This window comes from Entelurus aequoreus, linkage group LG02 (genome assembly GCF_033978785.1).
Source record: "Entelurus aequoreus isolate RoL-2023_Sb linkage group LG02, RoL_Eaeq_v1.1, whole genome shotgun sequence".
NCBI classification, from domain to species: domain Eukaryota; kingdom Metazoa; phylum Chordata; class Actinopteri; order Syngnathiformes; family Syngnathidae; genus Entelurus; species Entelurus aequoreus.
The window spans coordinates 90,500,720-90,516,146 of NC_084732.1; the positions used below are offsets into that span (position 1 = coordinate 90,500,720).

General features: G+C 43.7%; 1 protein-coding gene across 3 annotated transcripts in view; it reads left to right on the forward strand.

Annotated features, from left to right (window-relative positions):
* The first annotated feature begins 208 nt into the window (after nucleotides 1-208).
* LOC133640760 (WASP homolog-associated protein with actin, membranes and microtubules) overlaps nucleotides 209-15,427 on the forward strand; it is a 41,103-nt gene continuing 25,884 nt past the window's right edge. For 2 of the 3 annotated variants that reach the window (XM_062034347.1, XM_062034353.1), the window contains exons 1-7: nucleotides 209-1,240; nucleotides 1,794-1,967; nucleotides 4,405-4,555; nucleotides 9,211-9,380; nucleotides 11,877-12,504; nucleotides 15,011-15,186; nucleotides 15,245-15,331. In XM_062034347.1, coding sequence (XP_061890331.1) covers nucleotides 623-1,240; nucleotides 1,794-1,967; nucleotides 4,405-4,555; nucleotides 9,211-9,380; nucleotides 11,877-12,504; nucleotides 15,011-15,186; nucleotides 15,245-15,331 — 2,004 coding nt within the window. In that variant the 5' untranslated portion in view covers nucleotides 209-622. The remainder of the gene's footprint in view (nucleotides 1,241-1,793; nucleotides 1,968-4,404; nucleotides 4,556-9,210; nucleotides 9,381-11,876; nucleotides 12,505-15,010; nucleotides 15,187-15,244; nucleotides 15,332-15,427) is intronic. The other variant, XM_062034358.1, reaches the window with a different exon arrangement.

Here is a 15,427-nt window from a genome sequence, read left to right on the forward strand (position 1 = left end):
GCTTCATGTGCTGATTGTTGTTGTAAATGTGCATCTTATGCATATGAACAGCTGATATAGCAATCAGATGCCGGAAACAACCTAAGGAAATATTTGTATTAGCAGCCTGAGCATTCATTAACAACGATTCAAGCGCCGGTTGCAGAATATCCGACATTATGCCTTCGCCCTGGCCCCTGAACGCAGCCTGCGTCAGAGCAATGGCGGCCGTGGTGAAGACAGGAGCGGAATATCCGACTAGTACTATTACTAGTAGTCACATAAGTACTATTACTAGTAGTCAAATAATTACTGCTAGAGAAAACTGAACACTTTTGAATAGTTTTTACCTCCGTTTATTACGGTTTGTTGCGCTGGTTGCAGATTATCCGACATTATGCGTTGGCCCTGAACGTAGCCTGCGTCAGAGCAATGGCGGCCGTGATGAAGACAGGAGCGGAATATCCGACTAGTACTATTACTAGTAGTCACATAAGTACTATTACTAGTAGTCAAATAATTACTACTAGAGAAAACTGAACACTTTTGAATAGTTTTTACCTCCGTGTGTTACGGTTTGTTGCGCTGGTTGCAGAATATCCGACATTATGCGTTGGCCCTGAACGCAGCCTGCGTCAGAGCAATGGCGGCCGTGGTGAAGACGGCAGCATCTCAGGTGTTTCCCGCCATGAACGACGCGGACTGTGAGCGTCCAGACAGTTTAGAAGGTTGGGTGGCGGTGAAAAGCAACATATTCGAGGACGCCGAGGCCTTCAAGTTAGGTTTTATCGTCCAGTGGAACGTCATCGAGAGCAAGTTCGCGGTCACGTGTCACAACAGAACTTTACAAAGACGCCAAAAAGGCAAAGAAGACAAAGACAAAGATGTTACAACAACAACAACAACAAGTTGGGCCGCACTTTTGTCCGTCAGCGACTTGAAGTTGATCCACCATCAGCTGACTGGTGTGGGCGACGTGTTGGCCTCGTGCTTCCCCGACTTGTCGCACTTAAAAGCCGCCAACATTTGGGACGTCCTGGCCTCTGCCAGCACACTGGATGAACAGGAAGTGGACGTTTGTTGCCGGAAGTTGGAGAAGTACTTCGCCGCCGCCATTGACGTGTGCGGCACTGAGATTGTGCTCGACACGCTCTTCTGCCAGGACGCACGTGACGTGGAGGACTACTTTGACAACATGCACGAGTTCAAGAGCAAGACTTTGCATGACCACATGTCCAGGGTCAAAGGTCACCTGCGGCAGGTAACTGACACCTGAGTCAGCGTCGTCCTTGGCGTCATTAGCGTCATCAACGTTAACGTCATCGGCGTTGACGTCATCGGCAGTAGAACCATTGGTGTTAGCATTGTCGGTGTTAGCATCATCAATGTTAGCATAGGACTCCATTCAAACTTTATTTAAATTACAGAAAATTAGTATAAGTCAACAGTGATCCCACTAAAGATGTAAACACATCTATAGTGCACTACACACACACATGTATGTATATATATATATATACACACACATATATATATATATATACATACACACATATATATATATGTACACACACACACACATATATACACATATATATATTGGACACATATATACAGTATATGTGTGTATATATATACACATATATATATATTTTTTGTATGTTTGCTTAAACCTTCAATAATGTGAGGTTTCCTTTGCCAACATGTGTAATAAATGAGATAAGTGTTGATGATGTCACCTGCTGATAGTTGTCATGCCAACAAGTGAATATGAGACCTTGTGATTGTTGTTGTTGTTGTTGTTGTTGCTGCAGCTGCTGCAGAGTCACAGCAGTGCCGACAACATGATGGTGCTGCTGGTCATCTACCAGCAAGAAGACCAGGTCTACCAGGACTTGGTCACAGTGGCCACCACCTTCTTCCAGTACCTGCTCCAGCCTTTTAGGGACATGAGGGAGCTGGCCTGCCTCTACAAGATGGACATCCTGGTAAATACTAACATCGCCCCTAAAACTACATCCTGGTAAATACTATCGCCCTTAAAACTACATCCTGGTAAATTCTAACATCACCCTTAAAACTACATTCTGGTAAATACTGACATCACCCTTAAAACTACATTCTGGTAAATACTGACATCACCCTTAAAACTACATTCTGGTAAATACTGACATCACCTTCCATGGGACATGATCCAGTGTTTCCCATAAACTGCCAAGATACCTGTGGCGGTGGGGGCGTGGCTATGGGCGTGGTCACCATGACATCGAGTAATTTGCATAATTTACTACAAGGATTTGATTTTCTCTAAAAAGGCTCAAAAAATGTACACGTACTAATTAATAATAACAGTTTTGTTTTAAATGTCCATCCATCCATCCATCCATTTTACAATATAATTACAACACTTTATGTACATATTTATATACAGATTTCAACAATAAGTTATTCACTGAAATATATTTATTAATTGTGGTTCTTACAAAAATATATCTTATAAAATATAAAAGCTAAAATGTCTCTTAAAGCTCTGCCCCTTTAATTAGTGCATACTAAATAATTTAACTTTAGCCTACTACTACAACCATATTATTTACCAGCAACATAAAGTGAAACAGGTGTCCTGCCACAGTCAGTAACAAATAAACAGAAAACAGTAGTGGTGGTAGATAGACACAGAGCTTCATCAAACATCTGATCCACTGAACAAAGAGATCCAAAAATGTTGAACTTTAGACTGCCATCAGTTTTACTCCCTACACTTAACCATGTGTTTCCTACTGCCTGCACACTTTGCACCCTTTGTTGTATACACATGTGGTGTTTCTAATAGAAATACATTTAATCAAGTCAACTACAAATAAGGCAACAAGAGAAGTATCCTACACTTCTCTTTTGTCAAGTAAATGTGAACAGCCGGTATGGGCATCTACATCTACATCTACATCTACATCTACATCTACTATATGATTTGCCTGAGAAGCTGGAGAGAGGACAAAAAATAAATAAAAAAATAAAAATAAAATTTTATTTTTTATTTTTTTATTTGTGGCGGACGTAATTCTTTTGTGACTTAATTCTAAACAGATCATTTGTTACATCTCCTGCTTGCATGAAGACAGCCTGAAAACTTTTTAAAAAAAATTAATTCTTAGAAATAAATAAATAAACATTTAATAAATATATTTATTTTTTTAAAATCGATTTTTAGAAATTATGAATCAATTTAGAATTGTGATGAATAAAAAGTGTGATTGAGAGGGAAGTGTATGAAGTCCATCACACAGGTGGGAATGACAGCAGCCAATCAGAGTGCTGGATGTCACAGCAAGTAGGAGAATGTGTGAGCTGCTGCCTCACCTTCTTGACTTGTACTATCAGCTGCTGCCTCACCTTCTTGACTTGTACTATCAGCTGCTGCCTCACCTTCTTGACTTGTACTATCAGCTGCTGCCTCACCTTCTTGACTTGTACTATCAGCTGCTGCCTCACCTTCTTGACTTGTACTATCAGCTGCTGCCTCACCTTCTTGACTTGTACTATCAGCTGCTGCCTCACCTTCTTGACTTGTACTATCAGCTGCTGCCTCACCTTCTTGACTTGTACTATCAGCTGCTGCCTCACCTTCTTGACTTGTACTATCAGCTGCTGCCTCACCTTCTTGACTTGTACTATCAGCTGCTGCCTCACCTTCTTGACTTGTACTATCAGCTGCTGCCTCACCTTCTTGACTTGTACTATCAGCTGCTGCCTCACCTTCTTGACTTGTACTATCAGCTGCTGCCTCACCTTCTTGACTTGTACTATCAGCTGCTGCCTCACCTTCTTGACTTGTACTATCAGCTGCTGCCTCACCTTCTTGACTTGTACTATCAGCTGCTGCCTCACCTTCTTGACTTGTACTATCAGCTGCTGCCTCACCTTCTTGACTTGTACTATCAGCTGCTGCCTCACCTTCTTGACTTGTACTATCAGCTGCTGCCTCACCTTCTTGACTTGTACTATCAGCTCCTGTTTGTCAACATACTTTTGTCTGTGGTCTTCATGTGCATCTCTGTCATGTTGTTTGATTGTACACATTATAATATTGTGTACGTGAAGAAGTACAGTACTTGTACACAATATTATCAAACACTTGTGTGTGTATTGTACATGAAGTACAGTACTTGTACACAATATTATCAAACACTTGTGTGTGTATATTGTACATGAAGTACAGTACTTGTACACAATATTATCAAACACTTGTGTGTATATTGTACGTGAAGTACAGTACTTGTACACAATATTATGAAATATTGAGTGTAGGTCCTCATGCTGACCAAGGATCTCCAAGGGTCTACTGACTGAGAACTTGGAGACTCTGAGCTGAAGGTCTGGATGAGTAATCCCAGTCTAAAGAGTTCTTTCTGCTGGTCCCTGCAGAAGAGTCTGGACTTGGAAGACCTGGGTCCTAAGAGGATTGAAGCCCTGGAGAAGGAGGCGCAGGAGTGGAAGACCAAGGCCAAGGATGCCGAGTCTTCTATTCAGGATCTTACCGTCACTTACTTTGCACAGACCTCCAAGTCTTTGCAAGGTGAGTCAGACCTGCTTACTTCATAGTCCCTAGTCCACATGTGAGTCAGACCTGTTTACTTCATAGTACCTGGTCCACATGTGAGTCAGACCTGCTTACTTCATAGTCCCTAGTCCACATGTGAGTCAGACCTGTTTACTTCATAGTCCCTAGTCCACATGTGAGTCAGACCTGTTTACTTCATAGTCCCTGGTCCACATGTGAGTCAGACCTGTTTACTTCATAGTCCCTGGTCCACATGTGAGTCAGACCTGTTTACTTCATAGTCCCTGGTCCACATGTGAGTCAGACCTGTTTACTTCATAGTCCCTAGTCCACATGTGAGTCAGACCTGTTTACTTCATAGTCCCTAGTCCACATGTGAGTCAGACCTGTTTACTTCATAGTCCCTGGTCCACATGTGAGTCAGACCTGTTTACTTCATAGTCCCTAGTCCACATGTGAGTCAGACCTGTTTACTTCATAGTCCCTAGTCCACATGTGAGTCAGGCCTGTTTACTTCATAGTCCCTAGTCCGCATGTGAGTCAGACCTGCTTACTTCATAGTCCCTAGTCCACATGTGAGTCAGACCTGTTTACTTCATAGTCCCTGGTCCACATGTGAGTCAGACCTGCTTACTTCATAGTCCCTAGTCCACATGTGAGTCAGACCTGTTTACTTCATAGTCCCTGGTCCACATGTGAGTCAGACCTGTTTACTTCATAGTCCCTGGTCCACATGTGAGTCAGACCTGCTTACTTCATAGTCCCTAGTCCACATGTGAGTCAGACCTGTTTACTTCATAGTACCTGGTCCACATGTGAGTCAGACCTGTTTACTTCATAGTCCCTGGTCCACATGTGAGTCAGACCTGTTTACTTCATAGTCCCTAGTCCACATGTGAGTCAGACCTGTTTACTTCATAGTCCCTAGTCCGCATGTGAGTCAGACCTGCTTACTTCATAGTCCCTAGTCCACATGTGAGTCAGACCTGTTTACTTCATAGTCCCTAGTCCACATGTGAGTCAGACCTGCTTACTTCTTAGTCCCTAGTCCACATGTGAGTCAGACCTGTTTACTTCATAGTCCCTGGTCCACATGTGAGTCAGACCTGTTTACTTCATAGTCCCTAGTCCACATGTGAGTCAGACCTGTTTACTTCATAGTCCCTAGTCCACATGTGAGTCAGACCTGCTTACTTCATAGTCCCTAGTCCGCATGTGAGTCAGACCTGCTTACTTCATAGTCCCTAGTCCACATGTGAGTCAGACCTGTTTACTTCATAGTCCCTAGTCCACATGTGAGTCAGACCTGTTTACTTCATAGTCCCTAGTCCACATGTGAGTCAGACCTGCTTACTTCATAGTCCCTAGTCCACATGTGAGTCAGACCTGTTTACTTCATAGTCCCTAGTCCACATGTGAGTCAGACCTGTTTACTTCATAGTCCCTAGTCCACATGTGAGTCAGACCTCTTTACTTCATAGTCCCTAGTCCACATGTGAGTCAGACCTGTTTACTTCATAGTCCCTAGTCCACATGTGAGTCAGACCTGTTTACTTCATAGTCCCTAGTCCACATGTGAGTCAGACCTGTTTACTTCATAGTCCCTAGTCCACATGTGAGTCAGACCTGTTTACTTCATAGTCCCTAGTCCACATGTGAGTCAGACCTGCTTACTTCATAGTCCCTAGTCCACATGTGAGTCAGACCTGTTTACTTCATAGTCCCTAGTCCACATGTGAGTCAGACCTGTTTACTTCATAGTCCCTAGTCCACATGTGAGTCAGACCTGTTTACTTCATAGTCCCTAGTCCACATGTGAGTCAGACCTGTTTACTTCATATGTTGAATGTTACATCTTCATGGTGACATGAATGTTACATCTTCATGGTGACATGAATGTTACATCTTCATGGTGACATGAATGTTACATCTTCATGGTGACGTGAATGTTACATCTTCATGGTGACATGAATGTTACATCTTCATGGTGACATGAATGTTACATCTTCATGGTGACATGAATGTTACATCTTCATGGTGACGTGAATGTTACATCTTCATGGTGACATGAATGTTACATCTTCATGGTGACATGAATGTTACATCTTCATGGTGACATGAATGTTACATCTTCATGGTGACATGAATGTTACATCTTCATGGTGACGTGAATGTTACATCTTCATGGTGACGTGAATGTTACATCTTCATGGTGACATGAATGTTACATCTTCATGGTGACGTGAATGTTACATCTTCATGGTGACGTGAATGTTACATCTTCATGGTGACGTGAATGTTACATCTTCATGGTGACGTGAATGTTACATCTTCATGGTGACGTGAATGTTACATCTTCATGGTGACGTGAATGTTACATCTTCATGGTGACGTGAATGTTACATCTTCATGGTGACGTGAATGTTACATCTTCATGGTGACGTGAATGTTACATCTTCATGGTGACGTGAATGTTACATCTTCATGGTGACGTGAATGTTACATCTTCATGGTGACGTGAATGTTACATCTTCATGGTGACGTGAATGTTACATCTTCATGGTGACGTGAATGTTACATCTTCATGGTGACATGAATGTTACATCTTCATGGTGACATGAATGTTACATCTTCATGGTGACATGAATGTTACATCTTCATGGTGACATGAATGTTACATCTTCATGGTGACATGAATGTTACATCTTCATGGTGACGTGAATGTTGCATCTTCATGGTGACATGAATGTTACATCTTCACGGTGACGTGAATGTTACATCTTCACGGTGACGTGAATGTTACATCTTCACGGTGACGTGAATGTTACATCTTCACGGTGACGTGAATGTTACATCTTCACGGTGACGTGAAGATGTAACATTCAGGTCACCGTGACGTGAATGTTACATCTTCACGGTGACGTGAATGTTACATCTTCACGGTGACGTGAATGTTACATCTTCACGGTGACGTGAATGTTACATCTTCACGGTGACGTGAATGTTACATCTTCACGGTGACGTGAATGTTACATCTTCACGGTGACGTGAATGTTACATCTTCACGGTGACGTGAATGTTACATCTTCACGGTGACGTGAATGTTACATCTTCACGGTGACGTGAATGTTACATCTTCACGGTGACGTGAATGTTACATCTTCACGGTGACGTGAATGTTACATCTTCACGGTGACGTGAATGTTACATCTTCACGGTGACGTGAATGTTACATCTTCACGGTGACGTGAATGTTACATCTTCACGGTGATGTGAATGTTACATCTTCATGGTGATGTGAATGTTACATCTTCATGGTGACGTGAATGTTACATCTTCACGGTGATGTGAATGTTCCATCTTCACGGTGATGTGAATGTTACATCTTCACGGTGACGTGAATGTTACATCTTCATGGTGACGTGAATGTTACATCTTCATGGTGACGTGTGACATGAATGTTACATCTTCATGGTGACGTGTGACATGAATGTTACATCTTCACGGTGACGTGAATGTTACATCTTCACGGTGACGTGAATGTTACATCTTCACGGTGACGTGAATGTTACATCTTCACGGTGACGTGAATGTTACATCTTCACGGTGACGTGAATGTTACATCTTCACGGTGACGTGAATGTTACATCTTCACGGTGACGTGAATGTTACATCTTCACGGTGACGTGAATGTTACATCTTCACGGTGACGTGAATGTTACATCTTCACGGTGACGTGAATGTTACATCTTCACGGTGACGTGAATGTTACATCTTCACGGTGACGTGAATGTTACATCTTCATGGTGATGTGAATGTTACATCTTCATGGTGATGTGAATGTTACATCTTCATGGTGACGTGAATGTTACATCTTCACGGTGACGTGAATGTTACATCTTCACGGTGACGTGAATGTTACATCTTCACGGTGATGTGAATGTTACATCTTCACGGTGACGTGAATGTTACATCTTCACGGTGACGTGAATGTTACATCTTCATGGTGACGTGAATGTTACATCTTCACGGTGACGTGAATGTTACATCTTCATGGTGATGTGAATGTTACATCTTCATGGTGACGTGAATGTTACATCTTCATGGTGACGTGTGACATGAATGTTACATCTTCATGGTGACGTGAATGTTACATCTTCATGGTGACGTGAATGTTACATCTTCATGGTGACGTGTGACGTGAATGTTACATCTTCATGGTGACGTGTGACATGAATGTTACATCTTCATGGTGACGTGTGACATGAATGTTACATCTTCATGGTGACGTGTGACATGAATGTTACATCTTCATGGTGACGTGAATGTTACATCTTCATGGTGACGTGAATGTTACATCTTCATGGTGACGTGTGACATGAATGTTACATCTTCATGGTGACGTGTGACATGAATGTTACATCTTCATGGTGACGTGTGACATGAATGTTACATCTTCATGGTGACGTGTGACATGAATGTTACATCTTCATGGTGACGTGTGACATGAATGTTACATCTTCATGGTGACGTGTGACATGAATGTTACATCTTCATGGTGACGTGTGACATGAATGTTACATCTTCACGGTGACGTGAATGTTACATCTTCACGGTGACGTGAATGTTACATCTTCATGGTGATGTGAATGTTCCACCTTCATGTCCAGGCATGGTGAAGCAGATGGAGGAGGACAAGTGTCGCTTTGGAGTGTCTGCCTGGGCTTCTGCTGCTCCAAGGCTGGAGAATCTGCACTTGTTGCTGGCTAAAGAAGGCCTGCAGCACATGAGAGCCACTGAGATGTGTCTGAGCCGCAAGAAGGAGGCCATCAGGAAGGAGGTGAACACATCATTGCAACATGTCCTCATGGCCATGCTTTTATTGTGAAAAGACTCCTCACACTCTACTATCAAAGTGACTTTAAAAGTCTTATATAAGTGTTATAATGAAGGCAACACATGATGTAAGTGTCTATATTAACTATATTAGCCTACTATCAAAATAACTATGTGTCACAGGCAATTTTTGTTGACAGAAATGTTGAAATATAATATTTATTCTACACATTTTTACAACATTGTAAAACATTAGTAAAACTTCTCAGAGGGTGAGATAACTCCTGGTAATGACTGACTTAGAATGGCCAAAGGTATATAGATGTGTGTGTCCAAGTTAAAGGTATAGATGTGTGTGTCCAAGTTAAAGGTATAGATGTGTGTGTCCAAGTTAAAGGTATAGATGTGTGTGTGTCCAAGTTAAAGGTATAGATGTGTGTGTCCAAGTTAAAGGTATAGATGTGTGTGTCCAAGTTAAAGGTATATAGATGTGTGTGTCCAAGTTAAAGGTATAGATGTGTGTGTCCAAGTTAAAGGTATAGATGTGTGTGTCCAAGTTAAAGGTATATAGATGTGTGTGTCCAAGTTAAAGGTATAGATGTGTGTCCAAGTTAAAGGTATAGATGTGTGTGTCCAAGTTAAAGGTATAGATGTGTGTGTCCAAGTTAAAGGTATAGATGTGTGTGTCCGAGTTAAAGGTATAGATGTGTGTGTCCGAGTTAAAGGTATAGATGTGTGTGTCCAAGTTAAAGGTATAGATGTGTGTGTGTCCAAGTTAAAGGTATAGATGTGTGTGTCCAAGTTAAAGGTATAGTTGTGTGTGTCCAAGTTAAAGGTATAGATGTGTGTGTCCAAGTTAAAGGTATAGATGTGTGTGTCCAAGTTAAAGGTATAGATGTGTGTGTCCGAGTTAAAGGTATAGATGTGTGTGTCCGAGTTAAAGGTATAGATGTGTGTGTCCAAGTTAAAGGTATAGATGTGTGTGTGTCCAAGTTAAAGGTATAGATGTGTGTGTCCAAGTTAAAGGTATAGTTGTGTGTGTCCAAGTTAAAGGTATAGATGTGTGTGTGTCCAAGTTAAAGGTATAGATGTGTGTGTCCAAGTTAAAGGTATAGATGTGTGTGTGTCCAAGTTAAAGGTATAGATGTGTGTGTCCAAGTTAAAGGTATATAGATGTGTGTGTCCAAGTTAAAGGTATAGATGTGTGTGTCCAAGTTAAAGGTATGGATGTGTGTGTCCAAGTTAAAGGTATATAGATGTGTGTGTCCAAGTTAAAGGTATAGATGTGTGTGTCCAAGTTAAAAGTATAGTTGTGTGTGTCCAAGTTAAAGGTATAGATGTGTGTGTCCAAGTTAAAGGTATAGATGTGTGTGTGTCCAAGTTAAAGGTATAGATGAGTGTGTGTCCAAGTTAAAGGTATAGATGTGTGTGTCCAAGTTAAAGGTATAGATGTGTGTGTCCAAGTTAAAGGTATAGATGTTTGTGTGCAAGTTAAAGGTATAGATGTGTGTGTCCAAGTTAAAGGTATAGATGTGTGTGTCCAAGTTAAAGGAAACCTCTTCTTCTAATGGATTTATTACAATCTTTGCAAGCTGGGTAACGTTTGCTGTGGTCTGGAACAACATGGTAATGTTTGCTGTGGTCTGGAACAACATGGCAAGGTTTGCTGTGGTCTGGAACAACATGGCACACCAACAACTATGAGAAAAGCAGCCAATATGACATACAGATAATGTGTCATGAGACATGCAAATATAAATTGTATACAAAGAGGATAAAAGTAAAGGACATAAAAAATATAGCTACAAACGAGGCGTAATGATGCAACATGTACATACAGCTAGCCTAAATAGCATGTTAGCATGTATTAGCACTGACTAAATATGCCTGATTGGCACTCCGCACAAGTCAATAACATCAACATGTTCACCTTTGTGCATTCACGCACAGCATAAAAGGTTTGGTGGACAAAATGAGACAAAGGAGTGGCATAAAACACGTCTTTCTGTGGCAGCGTCGGAGAAAGTTGTACATGTAAACAAACTACGGTGAGTTCAATGACCGCTGAAATGAGTAGGACAAAACGGCGCTGACCAAATACTGTCATCAGTGAAGCATGTTGAATATAAACAATTTCATATTTGTAACAATTAGTTGTACATGTAAACAAACTGCGGTGAGTTCAATGACCGCTGAAATGAGTAGGACAAAACAGTGCTGACCAAATACTGTCATTAGTGAAGCATGTTGAATATAAACAGTGGTCTTTGTAACAATTAGGAAGGTTTGTGTCATATTTGTTCTCCTACACAAACTAAATGTACACAAAAATATATTTTGACCTCATATTTTTCCATTTTCATACATTTTTGAAAAAGCTCCAGAGAGCCAGTAGGGCGGCGCAGGTTGCAGAGCCGTGCTAGATGTAGCACACTTTGAGATGATGTAAGAGTGGACACTTGATTGGGGACAGCATGCTAAGTCCATGTGTTGGCTGCAGCTGGCCAGCTTGTGTGCAAGTCTGCAGCAGCAGGCGGCTGAAGGTTCTCCTGCGTCCCATGGAGACCAGCAGCAGGCGGCTGAAGGTTCTCCTGCGTCCCATGGAGACCAGCAGCAGGTGGCTGAGGGTTCTCCTGCGTCCCATGGAGACCAGCAGCAGACGGCTGAAGGTTCTCCTGCGTCCCATGGAGACCAGCAGCAGGTGGCTGAGGGTTCTCCTGCGTCCCATGGAGACCAGCAGCAGACGGCTGAGGGTTCTCCTGCGTCCCATGGAGACCAGCAGCAGGTGGCTGAGGGTTCTCCTGCGTCCCATGGAGACCAGCAGCAGGCGGCTGAAGGTTCTCCTGCGTCCCATGGAGACCAGCAGCAGACGGCTGAGGGTTCTCCTGCGTCCCATGGAGACCAGCAGCAGGTGGCTGAGGGTTCTCCTGCGTCCCATGGAGACCAGCAGCAGACGGCTGAGGGTTCTCCTGCGTCCCATGGAGACCAGCAGCAGACGGCTGTGGACAAGCTGGAGCTGCTCTTCTATGAAACCCAGCTGGAAGTGTACAACACCAAGTTTGAGATCCTGAAGAAGGAGGAGCAGCTGCTGGTGGCTCAGAGAGACACCCTGCGGCGTCAGATCAGAGGTATGCACACCATGTTGCTCACAATAACATCAGTTGGTCGCTGACTTTAATGAGGACAAGATGGATAGAAACTAGTGTTGCCATAGCAACCAACTCCTGCTCCGTCTTCTCATGATCTGAGCGTCAAACCTGCTTTTCTGTCTCCACTAAAAGCTGCTCTCTAAAGTTCAATAGAGAGAAACCTCATTGATGACACCTGAGCAGGTAACACTACTATGTTGCTCAGCCAATCAGCTGCCAGGACAGACAACACCATGTAAAAGCTGTCAATGAAGCAGGAAGTGAATGTCACTCTTGGCCAATCAAACACAATCTGCTGTTAGAAGTGACATGGATGTGATGGTTGCTCTTTCATACTCCTTCATTACACACTTCAAACTCAGTCATGACCAGCATGCACAACACCTGGAACACCACCTGGAACACCACCTGGAACACCACCTGACATCAGTGCTGCACAACACCTGACATCAGTGCTGCACGACACCTGTAATGGGGATAGGCCCCTCCCACCTCTGAGGACATGCACCTGGGGAACCTTATCAATGAGTGTGTAGCATCATGTCACAGGTGTAGAAACATGAAGTGTTGTTGCAGAGCTGAAGGAGGAGGTGCATCATGTCACAGGTGTAGAAACATGAAGTGTTGTTGCAGAGCTGAAGGAGGAGGTGCATCATGTCACAGGTGTAGAAACATGAAGTGTTGTTGCAGAGCTGAAGGAGGAGGTGCATCATGTCACAGGTGTAGAAACATGTAGTGTTGTTGCAGAGCTGAAGGAGGAGGTGCATCATGTCACAGGTGTAGAAACATGAAGTGTTGTTGCAGAGCTGAAGGAGGAGGTGCATCATGTCACAGGTGTAGAAACATGAAGTGTTGTTGCAGAGCTAAAGGAGGAGGTGCGTCATGTCACAGGTGTAGAAACATGTAGTGTTGTTGCAGAGCTGAAGGAGGAGGTGTAGAAACATGTAGTGTTGTTGCAGAGCTGAAGGAGGAGGTGTAGAAACATGTAGTGTTGTTGCAGAGCTGAAGGAGGAGGTGTAGAAACATGTAGTGTTGTTGCAGAGCTGAAGAAGGAGGTGCATCATGTCACAGGTGTAGAAACATGAAGTGTTGTTGCAGAGCTGAAGGAGGAGGTGCATCATGTCACAGGTGTAGAAACATGAAGTGTTGTTGCAGAGCTGAAGGAGGAGGTGCATGATGTCACAGGTGTAGAAACATGAAGTGTTGTCGCAGAGCTGAAGGAGGAGGTGCATCATGTCACAGGTGTAGAAACATGAAGCGTTGTTGCAGAGCTGAAGGAGGAGGTGCATCATGTCACAGGTGTAGAAACATGAAGCGTTGTTGCAGAGCTGAAGGAGGAGGTGCATCATGTCACAGGTGTAGAAACATGTAGTGTTGTTGCAGAGCTGAAGGAGGAGGTGCATCATGTCACAGGTGTCGAAACATGAAGTGTTGTCGCAGAGCTGAAGGAGGAGGTGCATCATGTCACAGGTGTAGAAACATGAAGTGTTGTTGCAGAGCTGAAGGAGGAGGTGCGTCATGTCACTGGTGTAGAAACATGAAGTGTTGTTGCAGAGCTGAAGGAGGAGGTGCGTCATGTCACTGGTGTAGAAACATGAAGTGTTGTCGCAGAGCTGAAGGAGGAGGTGCATCATGTCACAGGTGTAGAAACATGAAGTGTTGTTGCAGAGCTGAAGGAGGAGGTGCATCATGTCACAGGTGTAGAAACATGAAGTGTTGTTGCAGAGCTGAAGGAGGAGGTGCGTCATGTCACTGGTGTAGAAACATGAAGTGTTGTTGCAGAGCTGAAGGAGGAGGTGCGTCATGTCACAGGTGTAGAAACATGAAGTGTTGTTGCAGAGCTGAAGGAGGAGGTGCGTCATGTCACAGGTGTAGAAACATGAAGTGTTGTTGCAGAGCTGAAGGAGGAGGTGCATCATGTCACAGGTGTAGAAACATGAAGTTTTGCAGAGCTGAAGGAGGAGGTGCATCATGTCACAGGTGTAGAAACATGAAGTGTTGTTGCAGAGCTGAAGGAGGAGGTGCATCATGTCACAGGTGTAGAAACATGAAGTGTTGTTGCAGAGCTGAAGGAGGAGGTGCGTCATGTCACAGGTGTAGAAACATGAAGTGTTGTTGCAGAGCTGAAGGAGGAGGTGCGTCATGTCACAGGTGTAGAAACATGAAGTGTTGTTGCAGAGCTGAAGGAGGAGGTGCATCATGTCACAGGTGTAGAAACATGAAGTTTTGCAGAGCTGAAGGAGGAGGTGCATCATGTCACAGGTGTAGAAACATGAAGTGTTGTTGCAGAGCTGAAGGAGGAGGTGCATCATGTCACAGGTGTAGAAACATGAAGTGTTGTTGCAGAGCTGAAGGAGGAGGTGCGTCATGTCACAGGTGTAGAAACATGAAGTGTTGTTGCAGAGCTGAAGGAGGAGGTGTAGAAACATGTAGTGTTGTTGCAGAGCTGAAGGAGGAGGTGTAGAAACATGTAGTGTTGTTGCAGAGCTGAAGGAGGAGGTGGTGTACTACGACGTGTGTGAGGATCCAGAGGAGCTGCAGAGCATGATCCCTCAGCAGACTGAACCTCCTGCTGTGGCTCAGCTGAGGAGACGTGTGCAGACCCTGGAGACCAAGAGAGGACACACCTGTGCCCGGCGGGCTTACCTGCGCAACAAGAAGGTGGTGCTGATGAGAAGGTAGAAGTAACAGGAAGTAACCTGCCTCCAAACACTTGCAGGAGCAGTGTGTGGACGCACATGAGCAGAAGCAGCGGGCCGCCAACACCACCTCCGTCCTCTTCACCCGCCACCATCACGTCCACATGGTACGTCGCCATGGCAACGTCTGTCTCCTTGCCACGTCTTCTTACCTGCACATCTTCTTACCTGCCTGTCTCCTTGCCACATCTTCTTACCTGCCT